The 12176-nt window shown below is 48.9% G+C and overlaps 1 protein-coding gene across 1 annotated transcript; it reads left to right on the top strand.

The window, feature by feature from the left end:
• Positions 1 to 3936: 3936 nt before the first annotated feature.
• Positions 3937 to 4872, top strand: LOC102453972 (olfactory receptor 14J1-like). Its single transcript, XM_006117857.4, has one exon. It carries the CDS (start codon positions 3937 to 3939, stop codon positions 4870 to 4872), a length of 936 nt encoding a protein of 311 aa, XP_006117919.4.
• Positions 4873 to 12176: the final 7304 nt, after the last annotated feature.

Genomic DNA, 12176 nt, shown 5'->3' with positions numbered 1-12176 from the left:
CACAGAAGACAAAACATCTCCGCTCTCCCAGAGTGGAGTGTGTGAGGTTAATAAAGGACCAGGCTGCTCCAGGCCAGCTGGGGCTCTGGTGCACCTCGGCTCTGGGCTGTTCTCTGTCACATGGCTCTGCTAATAATATGAAGCTTATTCCGCAACCTCCTTCCCACAGCTCCTCAGCTCTGCCTTGGGTGTAGCCAGCGTCCTTCCAGGGATGTAGCCATGGCGTGAGATCCAAGGAACCTCTTGTTCCCCTTTTGAGGGTCAAGCACGTGTAGGGCAGGACGACAGGGCGGTTTGCTGCAGAGGTGAGATCAGAGCTGGGCTCAAAGTCTTGGAAACGGGATTCAGCTACTCAGCCCCAAAGGAGACACAGTCTGACTTGTGACCATGTTCGCAGCCTGAGCAAGGCAGAAGCAGTTTCACAGCTACGGCAGAGGTGAGAGGCGCTTTCTGCTCCAATCCTCTTTAGTCCTTCAGCCTGCCTCAGATAGGAAAATACAGTGGATGGGCAAGGAACCAACTGCTGAATAACCCAGTGAAGAGTCATTATTCACACAGGTGGGCAACGACAGCAGTGAAGTGTCTGTTGTAGCACAGTCTGGGAAACATCCTGCAAAGTCCGGCACGGTAAGTCTGTTATTTCAATCCAACAGGATTCAATGTTAATGCCCTGGGTAGATTTCCGAATGCAACTGGGAGTGACAAGGGAACTTTTCATGACTTTTTATAGAAATGTACTGACACATTTCCAGCTGCATGGAGGTTTGTTCTTTTCCTCCCAGTAGAGAAGAGTTAACTTTTCGTGGAAATCTGTTTTCAATCATTAAAAATGAGACATCCCCAAGTAAACAGCTGGAAAGTGAAATGTCAGGTTTTGAGCTTTCAAGTAATACAAGGTTGTAATTCACTGGTAATAGGCTTTCCTAGAAGATCTTTTGAGTTGAAACCCCAGTGTTTTTGGATATAATTTCAACTGCAAATGTCAGATTATCTCAGGGTATGTCTACACTACAAAGTTAGTTCGAACTAACGGACGTTAGTTCGAACTAACTTTAATAGGTGCTACACTAGCGCTCCGCTAGTTCGAATTTGAATCGAACTAGTGGAGCGCTTAGTTCGAACTAGGTAAACCTCATTTTACGAGGATTAAGCCTAGTTCGAACTAGCTAGTTCGAATTAAGGGCTGTGTAGCCCCTTAATTCGAACTAGTGGGAGGCTAGCCCTCCCCTGGTTTCCCTGGTGACCACTCTGGCCAACACCAGGGAAACTCTATGCCCCCCTCCCGGCCCCGGACCCCTTAAAGGGGCACGGGCTGGCTACGGTGCCCGTGCCAGGTGCAAGCCTGCCAGCACCCAGCCAGCAGACCCTGCACCTGGCACGGCACAGAGCCACCCACCCAATGTCCCCCAGCCCACCCCCTCTTCCCAGGACCAGGCTGGCGGCTCCCGGGAGCTTGCCCTGGACCACAAGAGGCGGGCACCCGCCTGGGCTAGTGCAGACATCGTGGACCTCATCCACAATCTCCGCACTAGGCACAGGAAAGTGGCCGTCTAGGGCAGGAGAGCTGCCAGCCTGGCCACCCAAGAGCAGGTTTGCATGAAAATCAAGGGGGTCCACTGAGACCCCCGACCCTGAGCCCTGAGCTTACAATGGCCGTCCTGGGTCAGACCAAAGGTCCATCTAGCCCAGTAGCCTGTCTGCCGACAGCGGCCAACCCTAGGGACCCTGGAGGGGATGGACCGAAGACAATGACCAAGCCATTTGTCTCGGGCCATCCCTCTCCAGCCTTCCACAAACCTTGGGCAGGGACACCACTCCTACCCCCTGGCTAATAGCACTCCATGGACCCAACCTCCATGACTTGATCTCACTTCCCTTTAAACTCTGTTCTAGTTCTAGCCTTCACAGCCTCCCGCAGCAAGGAGTTCCACAGGTTAACTATTTGCTTTGTGAAGAAGAACAACTTTCTCTTACTAGTTTGAAGCCTGCTACCCATTCCTTTCCTTTGGTGTCCTCTAGTCCTTCTTTATGGGAACTCAGGAAGAACTTTTCTGAATGCACCCTCTCCACCCACCCCCTGCTTTTAGAGACCTCTATCCTGTCCCCCCTCCATCTCCTCTTTTCTAAGCTGAACAGTCCCAGTCTCTGTAGCCTCTCTTCATCTGGGACCTGTTCCCAACCGCTGATCATGTTAGTTGCCCTCCCCTCTCCCAGCCTTTCTCTTCCCCTCTCCCACCTCCTTTTCCCAGTCTCCCCGAGTTTTGTTCAATAAAGACAGAGTCAATGTTGGAAGAAACGTTATCTTTATTTTGTACATCAATAAGAAGGGGGCCAGGGAAGGGTAAGTGGAAGGAGGTGAGGGAGGAATGGGGTACGAGCCCCTGATGGGGAGGACTGGGCTGGCTCTGCGGGCTTCTGGGGGTGGAAGCTCTCCTGCAGCCCCCCAATTGCCCCCTCTCCCCAGATGGCAGCCTGCGGCAAGTGCAGCCGGGCTGATGGCCGAGTGGTGTGATGTGCCCAGTGTGGGTACTCCGGGCACTCCAAGCCAGAACTTCTTTGCAAGTGGGGCACCCCTTAGAACTGTCTGTCCGGGGTGGGGGTCGGGACCCTTTAAGCGCAGCCCTCGGCTAGCCTGAGACAGCACCTCCATGCTCTAAGTCCTCCTCTGATGCCCTGCCAGCACTGCTTCCGGCCATCCTTAAGCCCTGTTCAGAGTCCACTCAATGTGGACTTGCTAGTTCGAATTAGCAAAACGCTAATTCGAACTAGTTTTTAGTTCTAGACGCGTTAGTTCGAATTAGCTTAGTTCGAATTAACTAATTCGAACTAAGTTAGTTCGAACTAACTTTGTAGTGTAGACGTACCCTCAGACTGTCAAATTAGATAAAATGCAAGTGGGAACATTAGGATTGTCGAACAATAGTAAAATCTGAATGCAATCTGTGTCATGTTTTTTTTTCCAAGGGATACTTATCAAACATTAAGACTCAGGAAATAGCACAGATGGCAGCCCACAATGCTTGTATTAACTGTAGAAATGCCTTGGATGGGGAAGTGTGAATTGAAGCCCCTAGCCAAAGCCCGTCTGTCTTAACACTGCCCAAGCAGAGAGAGGATGTCCATGTACTTAGAACGTAGATATTTGGCTTTAACACTATTTGCCCTCTCTGCTGGTGCCAACCAATTACAACTGCTGCAAATAGGAGTACCGAACACACACATAACACACAGTCACCCAGATAGCCAATAGGCCCAGCAGGCAAAGCACAGAAAAGGAAGGCTGGGGAATCAGAAGCACGGGAGAGAGAGGGGGCAAGAGAAAAGCCCAAATTAACCCCGGTGAGTGACAGAGACAAGACTAGAATCTACGTCTCCCAACAGCCATTGGTCTGCACAGACAGGAAGTGGCCAAAGCAATGACTCAGTAGAGGGCGCTGAGAGGCATTACTAGCCAATTCGTACACAGAGTGGGAAGTGGCATTTTGGGTCATAAATCACTGCAGGGTCAGCAGGACGTCTATGCGGTACTACAATGGAATCATGATGCCACGGTTTTCAGGCATTGTAGTTTCATGCCCGTGTCCACAGCCTGCTGTTTGTAGCAAGAGGGGATCTATATCAGCGAGCGCTGTTGTGTTGGGATTATGCTTTGCTCCATCCTTCACACAGAATTTTATCCAGTCCCGTCCTAAGCCCGATCTTCACATGGTGCAAATGGAGGCAGCTCTACAGACTTTCCAGGAGCCAGGCCAACTGAAACCCGTGTGGTAACTCACCAACCCTCATGAATAGCTGGGACGCGTGCTGGGCATCATAGAAACGCACCTCATGAGACATTTCCAAAGGGAATCGGGTCTATTGAATGTATCACTCCAACCTCCACCCCTGTCTGTGTCCTTCTCTCCACAGCCACCACACAAGGAACTGAAGAAGAAAATGTCCAACCAAAGCATCGTCACCGAATTCTTGCTCCAGGGATTCTCTGACATTCGGGAACTGCAGGTTTTGCACTTTGTGGTGTTTCTGGCTATTTATCTGGCAGCCCTGGTGGGGAATCTTCTCATCATCTCAGCCGTAGCCCTTGACCGCCGTCTTCACACCCCCATGTACTTCTTCCTAGTGAATCTGTCGCTCCTAGACCTCGGCTCCATCTCTGTCACTGTCCCCAAATCCATGGTCAACTCCCTCATGGACACCAGGAAAATTTCCTACCCTGCCTGTGTCGCCCAAGTCTTTCTCTTTTTAGACTTCTCTTCAACTGATCTTGCCTTACTCACTGTCATGGCCTATGACCGACACGTTGCCATCTGCCAGCCGCTGCACTACGAGAGAGTGATGAACAGGGGAGCCTGTGTCCAACTGGCAGCCAGTGCCTGGGTTGCTGGTGCTGTCAACTCTACCCTGCACACCGGGAACACCTTCCGGTTACCCCTCTGCCAGTCTAATGACATCAACCAGTTCTTCTGTGAAATCCCCCAGCTCCTCAAGCTGGCCTGCTCCGACTCCTACCTCAGTGAAGTTGGGCTTCTTGCCTTTAGTACCTTATTAGCTTTAAAGTGCTTTGTTTTTATCGTTGTATCATATGTGCAGATCTTCAAAGCGGTGCTGAGAATCCCCTCGGAGCAGGGCCGGCACAAAGCCTTCTCCACCTGCCTCCCCCACCTCGCTGTGGTCTCTCTGTTACTTTCCACTGCCTTATTTGAGCACCTGAAACCCACCTCCAGCTCAGCATCTAATCTGGATCTCGTGGTGGGTGTTCTCTATGCTGTGGTGCCTCCCATGATGAATCCGGTCATCTACAGCATGAGGAACAAGGAGATCAAAGCTGCACTGAAGAAACTGATTGTGTCCATTTTATTCACCAAAAATTAAAATATGCATCATCGCTCCTTGACTGTGATTTCCTTCTGAATTGATTTACAATCAGTGATGACAAAGTTATCTCCAGAAGAACACAGGCTGCAAACTTTTTATGAATTAATTAAATCTGATCTAACTCCAGTGACGTGGTGTTAATTTAGAATTATACTACTGTAAATAAAATTAGAATCTTAGTATCTCGCCATAGATCTTCCTGCTCATCTATCTCTCTTGTCTTAGGGGTTTGGATGGTAAACCTCACTGTGCTAGCTGAGCATGGTGCACAGAATAGCCAAAAGCCATGGTTAGGTCGGACTACATGAAGTTTCTGCTGTGTCTCCTTTTTCGGATGAAAAACGCAACTAGATCCCTCTATAAGCATGTGTTCTCTCTTTTCCATTTATTTAAAAACCAATTAATACATACTATAGTAAATAATATCTAAAAGACCTCATAAGCCAATGCTTAATTTTAAATATGAGTGAAGACCCATCAAGCGCCGAAACCTAAATGTAGGGTTTAGAGCTTTTTTGGGGGGAAGAGGAGTTAGCAATAAGGAAGTGATGTTAAACTGGGCTTATTTCAATTAGACATACAGTTTTAAAGTACTGCTATTGCTCAAAGGGACTAAGAAGGCTGGTAGCAATGGTTTCAGTCCCATGGGATTTACTCACACCAAATTCTTTCAGGGTCTGGGCCCAAATAGAGGGGTTTTTTAAATTAAATTCTAGTGCACGAACAGCCTTACAATACTCTGAAATACTTTGAAATTCCAGCCAGGAGCTCAGATTCCCATTAGTGTACACTTCCCAAGGACTTTGAGCAAGCCTTGAGAAAAAAACCCAACCTACGCTCATCAAATCCATCAGAAGTGCCCACCCCCCAATCCACAGAAATGTAACAGTGTAGCCACTACCACAGTGCAGCTCCACCGTCGCAAGTTCACAGTGTAGACCGGCCCTACGTCACTGGCCCTAAGACTGCTCTAGGGCAGCTTTACCCTTCAAAGGTGCAATGGAGCAGCTGGAACATGTCAGGTGAAGACTTCACACACCTGCCCTCTGAGAAGCATCACACTCCGCAAGCCCTTCCCTCCGACTTTGACACTGAAGTCTGGGGAAGACTTTGACTCCCACAGAGAACAGATGGGCAGGATCCCCTGGAGTGCAGGAGAGCTGGCAATAATTTAAAGAAGCCTTATTGAAGGCGCAGGACGAAATCATCCCGATGCACAGTAAGAAAAGCAAATATGGCAGGTGACCAGATTGACTTCCAAGGAAAATCCTTGGTGAACTTAAACACAAAAAGGAAGCTTATAAGGAGTGGAAACTAAGACTGAAGTCTGGGGGGGGGGGGTATAAATATGTTGCTTGAGAATACAGGGTATAATCAGGAAGGCCAAAGGGCAACTGGAATTTCAGCTAGCAAGGGATGAGAAGGGATGTTCTTATGTTCTTATGTAAAAAGAAAAGATTTGTTCAGGCATATTAGCAATAAGAAGGTGGTCAGAGAAGACGTGGGACCTCTATTGATTGTTGGAAAAGCTGAAGTATTCAAGGCTTTTTTTTTTGCCTCTGTCTTCACAGAAAAAGTTAGCTCCAAGACTGCTGCACCAGTGACACAGTACAGGAAGCAGGTGGAAAGCCCTCGGTGGAGGAAGAACAGGTTAAGTATTTAGAAACACTAGACAGACACAAATCCATGGGTCCAGATTTAATGTATCTGAGGGCTAGGGGCAGAGGTAGATACGTTGGAAGGCAGAGGTAGGGTCCAGAGTGACCTGGACAGATTCGAGGATTGGGCCAAAAGAAATCTGAGGAGGTTCAACAAGGACAAATACAGAGTCCTGCACATGGAACGGAAGAATCCCAAGCATTGGTACAGGCTAGGACTGACTGGCTAAGTAGCAGTTCAGCAGAAAAGGACCTGGGGATTCCAGTGGATGAGAAGCTGGATATGAGTGCACCAAGAAGACTAATGGCATATTGGGGAGCACTAGGAGGAGCATTGCCAGCAGATCCAGAGATGTCATTATTCCCCTTTATTTGGCTCTGGGGAGGCCACAACTGGAGTGTTGCATCCAATTCTGCCCCCCCCCCCCCCCCCACAGAAAGGATGTGGACACATTGGGGAGGGTCCAGTGGAATGGGGATTTGAAAGCAGCCTTCAACTTCCAGAAGGGAAGTTCCAAAGAGGATGGAGAGAGGCTGTTCTCAGTGGAGACAAGGAGCAATGGGCTCAAGTTGCAGTGGGGGAGGTCTAGGTTGGATATTAGGAAAAACTCTTTCCCTAGGCGGGTGGTTAAGCACTGGGATGGGTTCCCTAGGGAGGGGGTGGAATCTCCATCCCTAGAGGTGTTTAAGTCCTGGCTTGACAAAGACCTGGCTGGGTTGATTGAGTTGGGTTGGTCCTGCTTTGGGCAGGGGGCTGGACTTGATGACTCCTGAGGTCTCTGCCAGCCCTGGGATTCTAGGATTCTATGACTGACGAGCCCGTTGTGAGCATGTGTCCCTAGGCGCTGAGTGTGCCGAGGTGCCAGACACAAGAGCGGGAAGGCAGAGGGATGACACAGCCGTCCGCGAGTGCAGAACTAGGGACTAACGCTGGCCCCCCAACATGGAATGACCTTAGGTTAATTCCATACCAGATTGGAATCAAATGTCAAGACCTCCACCGTTTCAATGCAGCACATTCCCTGTGAAGAGGTCAGCTGAGGTAGCAAGGAGTCACTCACAGGAATTGGGGCAATTATAATCACATTGGGGCAGCAGGAGCAATGGGTGCAGGGAAGCCGCCTGCCTGCCCCCCAAGGACACGAGGTCCCCATATGGCCAGCCCTGTGTCATCCCCCAGTCACTGCAAGTTTCAGGGAGCCACCCCCAGGCCAGAGGAACTGCTTCCCTGTGCTAGGCACAGCCCCGCCATGTCCAGCTGTCCCATTGGCTCTTCCTCCCCCCCAGAAACACACACACGTGCCTGCCCTGAGGCCTTCCTCACCGCCAAACCTGTCTCCATCTCCCCCATATCTATCCCCTGCCATAAGCCCCTTCCAACTCCAAAACCCAGAATCCAGCATCCTCCACTCAGACCCCTACCCTCACCCCACTCAACCGCCAACCCTGACTTCTGCACCCCCCAAACCTCAGCCTGCTCCTTAGGGGTGTTACATTTCAATTAGTCAACTAAGTGAATAGTCGATGGGATTAGTCGAGAAGCACTTCTGCATTCAGCCTTTGAAGTGTACCAGAGCCCCAGTGGGTTCTTGCACTCCCCCACATCCCCCGCCCCTTATTCTGAGCTCCTCACCACTCCCCAAAACAAAGACTCCTGCCTCCCCACCCCCATTCCACCACACCCTGTCCTGAACTATGCGGCTACGTCTACACTGGCATGATTTTGCACAAGCCCTCTTTTGCGGAAGAGTTCTTGTGCAAAAACTCTTCCAGAAGAGAGTCTATACTGGCATGTGCCTTTGCGCAAGAGATATGCTTTTGTGCAAGAGCATGCATGCCAGTGTAGATGCTCTCTTGTGCAAGAAAGCTCTGATGGCCATTTTAACCATAAAAATTCATGTTGCCTGTCTACACTGGCCTCTTGCACAAGAACAGTTGCACAAGAGGGCTTATTCCTGAGTAGGAGCATCATAGTTCTTGCGCAAGATGCCCTAATTTCATACATTAGAACATCAGTGTTCTTGAGCAAGAATTCGCGGCCAGTGTAGACAGGCAGTAAGTTTTTGCACAAAAGCAATTGCTTTTGTGCAAGATCATGCCAATGTAGACACAGCCTGTGAGTAACGCTGGGTTAATCTTCTAGTAGTAAATAAATAAGTGTGTTAGAGATGGATCGTTTGTTATGTCCTCGCTGGAGAAAACCAACATAGCTGCTCATTGATTTCACCTGACACCAGACACATGGACTTCAGTGGAATTGAACCTGCTTACAATAGGGCTGAATTTAACCTTTTACCAAGTGGGGTTTCACTCCTGGAATACAGAAGAGAAGATGTGGGAAGAATGGATTTGACCATATTAAGTCCAATGGAGCAACGTGTGTCTTATACCGAGTAGGGTCTTGGCCCTACAAATATATTCAGGGTCTCTGACATACCTACCACCAATATGAACTGATCAGTTTCAGGATGTCATGACGAATTGCATCTGCAACCCAATGAGCCTTTTAGATCAGTGTCATCCACAATAACAGGAAGGAAGGAAGGAAGGAAGGAAGGAAGGAAGGAAGGAAGGAAGGAAGGAAGGAAGGAAGGAAGGAAAGAAGGAAGGAAGGAAAGTTCAACCAAAAAGAAATAGAAAATAAGCTAGAGAAAATCTTAGCCACACTGAATTCCTGCAATGTTCGGTCCCCATTGGGAATGAATCACTCTTTAGCCATTACAAGTTACACCCTGCAATGAATCCCATGTGGCACAGAGCTAAGACAACGGATACAGGCCGGGAACTTTTTTCTCACCTTCAGTTCAGTTTCACAGGCAAAGAATATGGAGAGAGACCAAAGAATAGGACCGATCGCCAGCTGGTGAGGCTCAAAAAAGCTCCATGGAAACCAAAGGGCCGAATTTCCACTTGACAAGTCCTGATAACTTGGAGTTCTTGGAGACTGTATCAACTGACATCGGTTTACGACGTTGCACTGAGTTTCCCGTCGGCTGCTTCTTTGAGACCAATATCCCACAGAGGGGCAGCCTGAGCTGCGGGATCCTCTGGGGGCTGCATGCCGAGAGTGGCTGATGAAACACAGGAGACAAAAAAAAAATCTCTGCTCTCCCAGAGCGCCTTCTGTGGAGATATTGAAGGAGCAGTCTGTCCTAGGTTAGATGAGGCCCTGGTGCCCGTCAGCTCTGGGCTGTTCTCTGTCACATGCCCATTCTAGACATAAATAGTTTCTTCTGCAATCTCCTTCCAATAACTCCTGAGTCCTGCCTTGTCGATATCCAGGGTCCTTCAAGGGATGCTGCCATTGTGTGAGGTCTGGCGCATGTTGTGTTCTTCTCTGTTTGTCTGGGTCAGCTAGGGCAGAGCGACAGGGAAGTTTGCTCCGCAGGTAACATCAGAGCTGGGCTCTTCGGCTTCAAGACCGAGTTCAGCCATTTAGCCCTGCAGCAGGAACATCCGGAGTTGTGACCATGTTTGCTGCTTGAATGTGCCAGGATCCTTTCCTCAGCTCCAGGGTGAGAGGACTTTCTACTCCCCTCCCGTTTGGTCTTTCCCCTCTCAGCTAAGCCTGCCTGAGTTGAGGGAATACAGTGGAGGGTCCAGGAACCAGCTGCTGGATAACTCAGTGAAGGGGCATTGTTCACAGACAATGTTCATCAATAAGGGCTGAATCCCGGCAGTGACGTGTCTGGTGCAGCACAGGTTGGGAGCATCCCGCAACGCCCGGCACAGTAAGTCTGTTCTTTCAGTCCAACAGGGTTTGATGTTAATGTCCTAGACAGATTTCATAATGCAACTGGGAGTGACAAGGAAATGACCTTTTACATGTATTTACTGAAACATTTCCAGCTGCTTTGAGGGTTTTTGGTGTTTGTTCTGTTTTTCCTGCCAGCAACCAGCAGTTGACTTGTCTTAGAAATTGTGAAATCCAAACTTTTGTTTTCTTTCAATAAGGACCAGCAAAAATTCAGCCAAATCACCAGAATCTGAAACGTGTTCAAATAAAATGAGGAAAGCCAATCTGTTGAGTTTTCCAATGTCCAGGTTTTCTTTCAAGAGTAAAAAACCTCCCCAGAAGATTTTTAATCTTTGCTGTTTCTTTGATATAATTAAAACAGTAAATGTCTGATTTTTCCAGACTGGTATCTTTGATCGAAACTTGATGGGAACATCAGTACAGTCTAATAACAGTAAAATCTGAACCCAGTCTCTCCACTGAAATGTATTTCTGTTCACTTGCTGAGTAGGAAGAAGGAGAAAGCAGCAAAGTGGGCATCCCACAGAACAGCTATTAAACACACTAGTGCCTTAGATTGAGAACAGTGAATTGAAGCTCCCAGCCAAAGCCTGTATCACTTAACTCTGCCCAAGCACATGGGAGAGGTGAATGCAAATAGGACCTAAATATCTGTCTCTAGTGCCATATGCCACCTTCATTGCTGCTGGATAACTACAAGTCCTGCAAATAGGGGCACCAAACATACACATAACATGCAGTGCAACCCCCTGATAGCCACCAGTCCCAGCAGACAAACCAGAGAAAGGGAGGAAGGGGAAACGGAGGCAGAACAAAGGAAAGTGACCAGCCCAATATCACAGGGCAGGTCAGTGGTAGAGCCAGGAATAGAATCCAGGTGTTCCAAAAGCCACGGGGCTGTGCAGGCATAAGTGACCGAGAGCATGACACAGTGGAGAGGTAGCTGGGAGGTGTTACTAGCCTACACGTACAGGGAGGTGGAAGTGGGAGTCTGTGTCGTAAATCAGTACCGCGGCAGTAGGACCTTCATGCGATGCTGCAATGGAATTTAATAGATGAGCTGCCATGCAGGATACTGAGTCACTGTGAGTCTCACATTTCCCCAGAAAGTGGTGTCCAGGCACTGCTGGAATTTTTCTTTCATGCCCCTGCCTAGGGCTTGCTGGTTGTAGCAACAGGGGATCCCTCTTGGATGCAGCTGTTGGGGGTTGAATTATGCTTTGCTCCATCCTTCATAGGGCATTGTATCCAGCCCCATCCTGAGTCACCCTCGGCCATTCCCAGATTGCGCAAATTGATGCAGCTCCATGGATGGTATGGGGTACGGGCCATTTGACACCCGGGCGGTAACTCACCACCCTTGGGCTACGTCTACACTGGCATGATTTTCCGGAAATGCTTTTAACGGAAAAGTTATCCGTTAAAAGCATTTTCGGAAAAGCGCGTCTAGATGGCAGGATGCTTTTCCGCAAAAGAGCCCCGATCGCCATTTTCGCTTTTTTGCGGAAAACAAATCTCTGCTGTCTACACTGGCCCTTTTGCGCAAAAGTTTTTCGGAAAAAGACTTTTGCCCAAACGGGCGCAGCATAGTATTTCCTCAAAAGCACTGACAATCTTACATGAGATCGTCAGTGCTTTTGCAGAAATTCAAGCAGCCAGTGTAGACAGCTGGCAAGTTTTTCCGGAAAAGCGGCTGATTTTCCAGAAAAAGTGGCCAGTCTAGACACAGCCCTAGTGAGTAGCTTGGACGGGCACTGAGCATAGTGGAGACTCAAAGCATGAGAGATTTCTTCAGGGAATCGGGGTCATTCAATGTATCACTCTGATACCAACTCCTGTCTGTGCTCTTCCCTCCTCAGCCCCCACACTGTGCACTGAAGAAGAAA

The sequence above is a fragment of the Pelodiscus sinensis genome, chromosome 30, assembly GCF_052426305.1.
Source record: "Pelodiscus sinensis isolate ZL-2025 chromosome 30, ASM5242630v1, whole genome shotgun sequence".
Taxonomy (NCBI): Eukaryota; Metazoa; Chordata; order Testudines; family Trionychidae; genus Pelodiscus; species Pelodiscus sinensis.
Note: the sequence above shows the minus strand (reverse complement) of the source record. Positions and strands in the feature narration are given on the sequence as shown.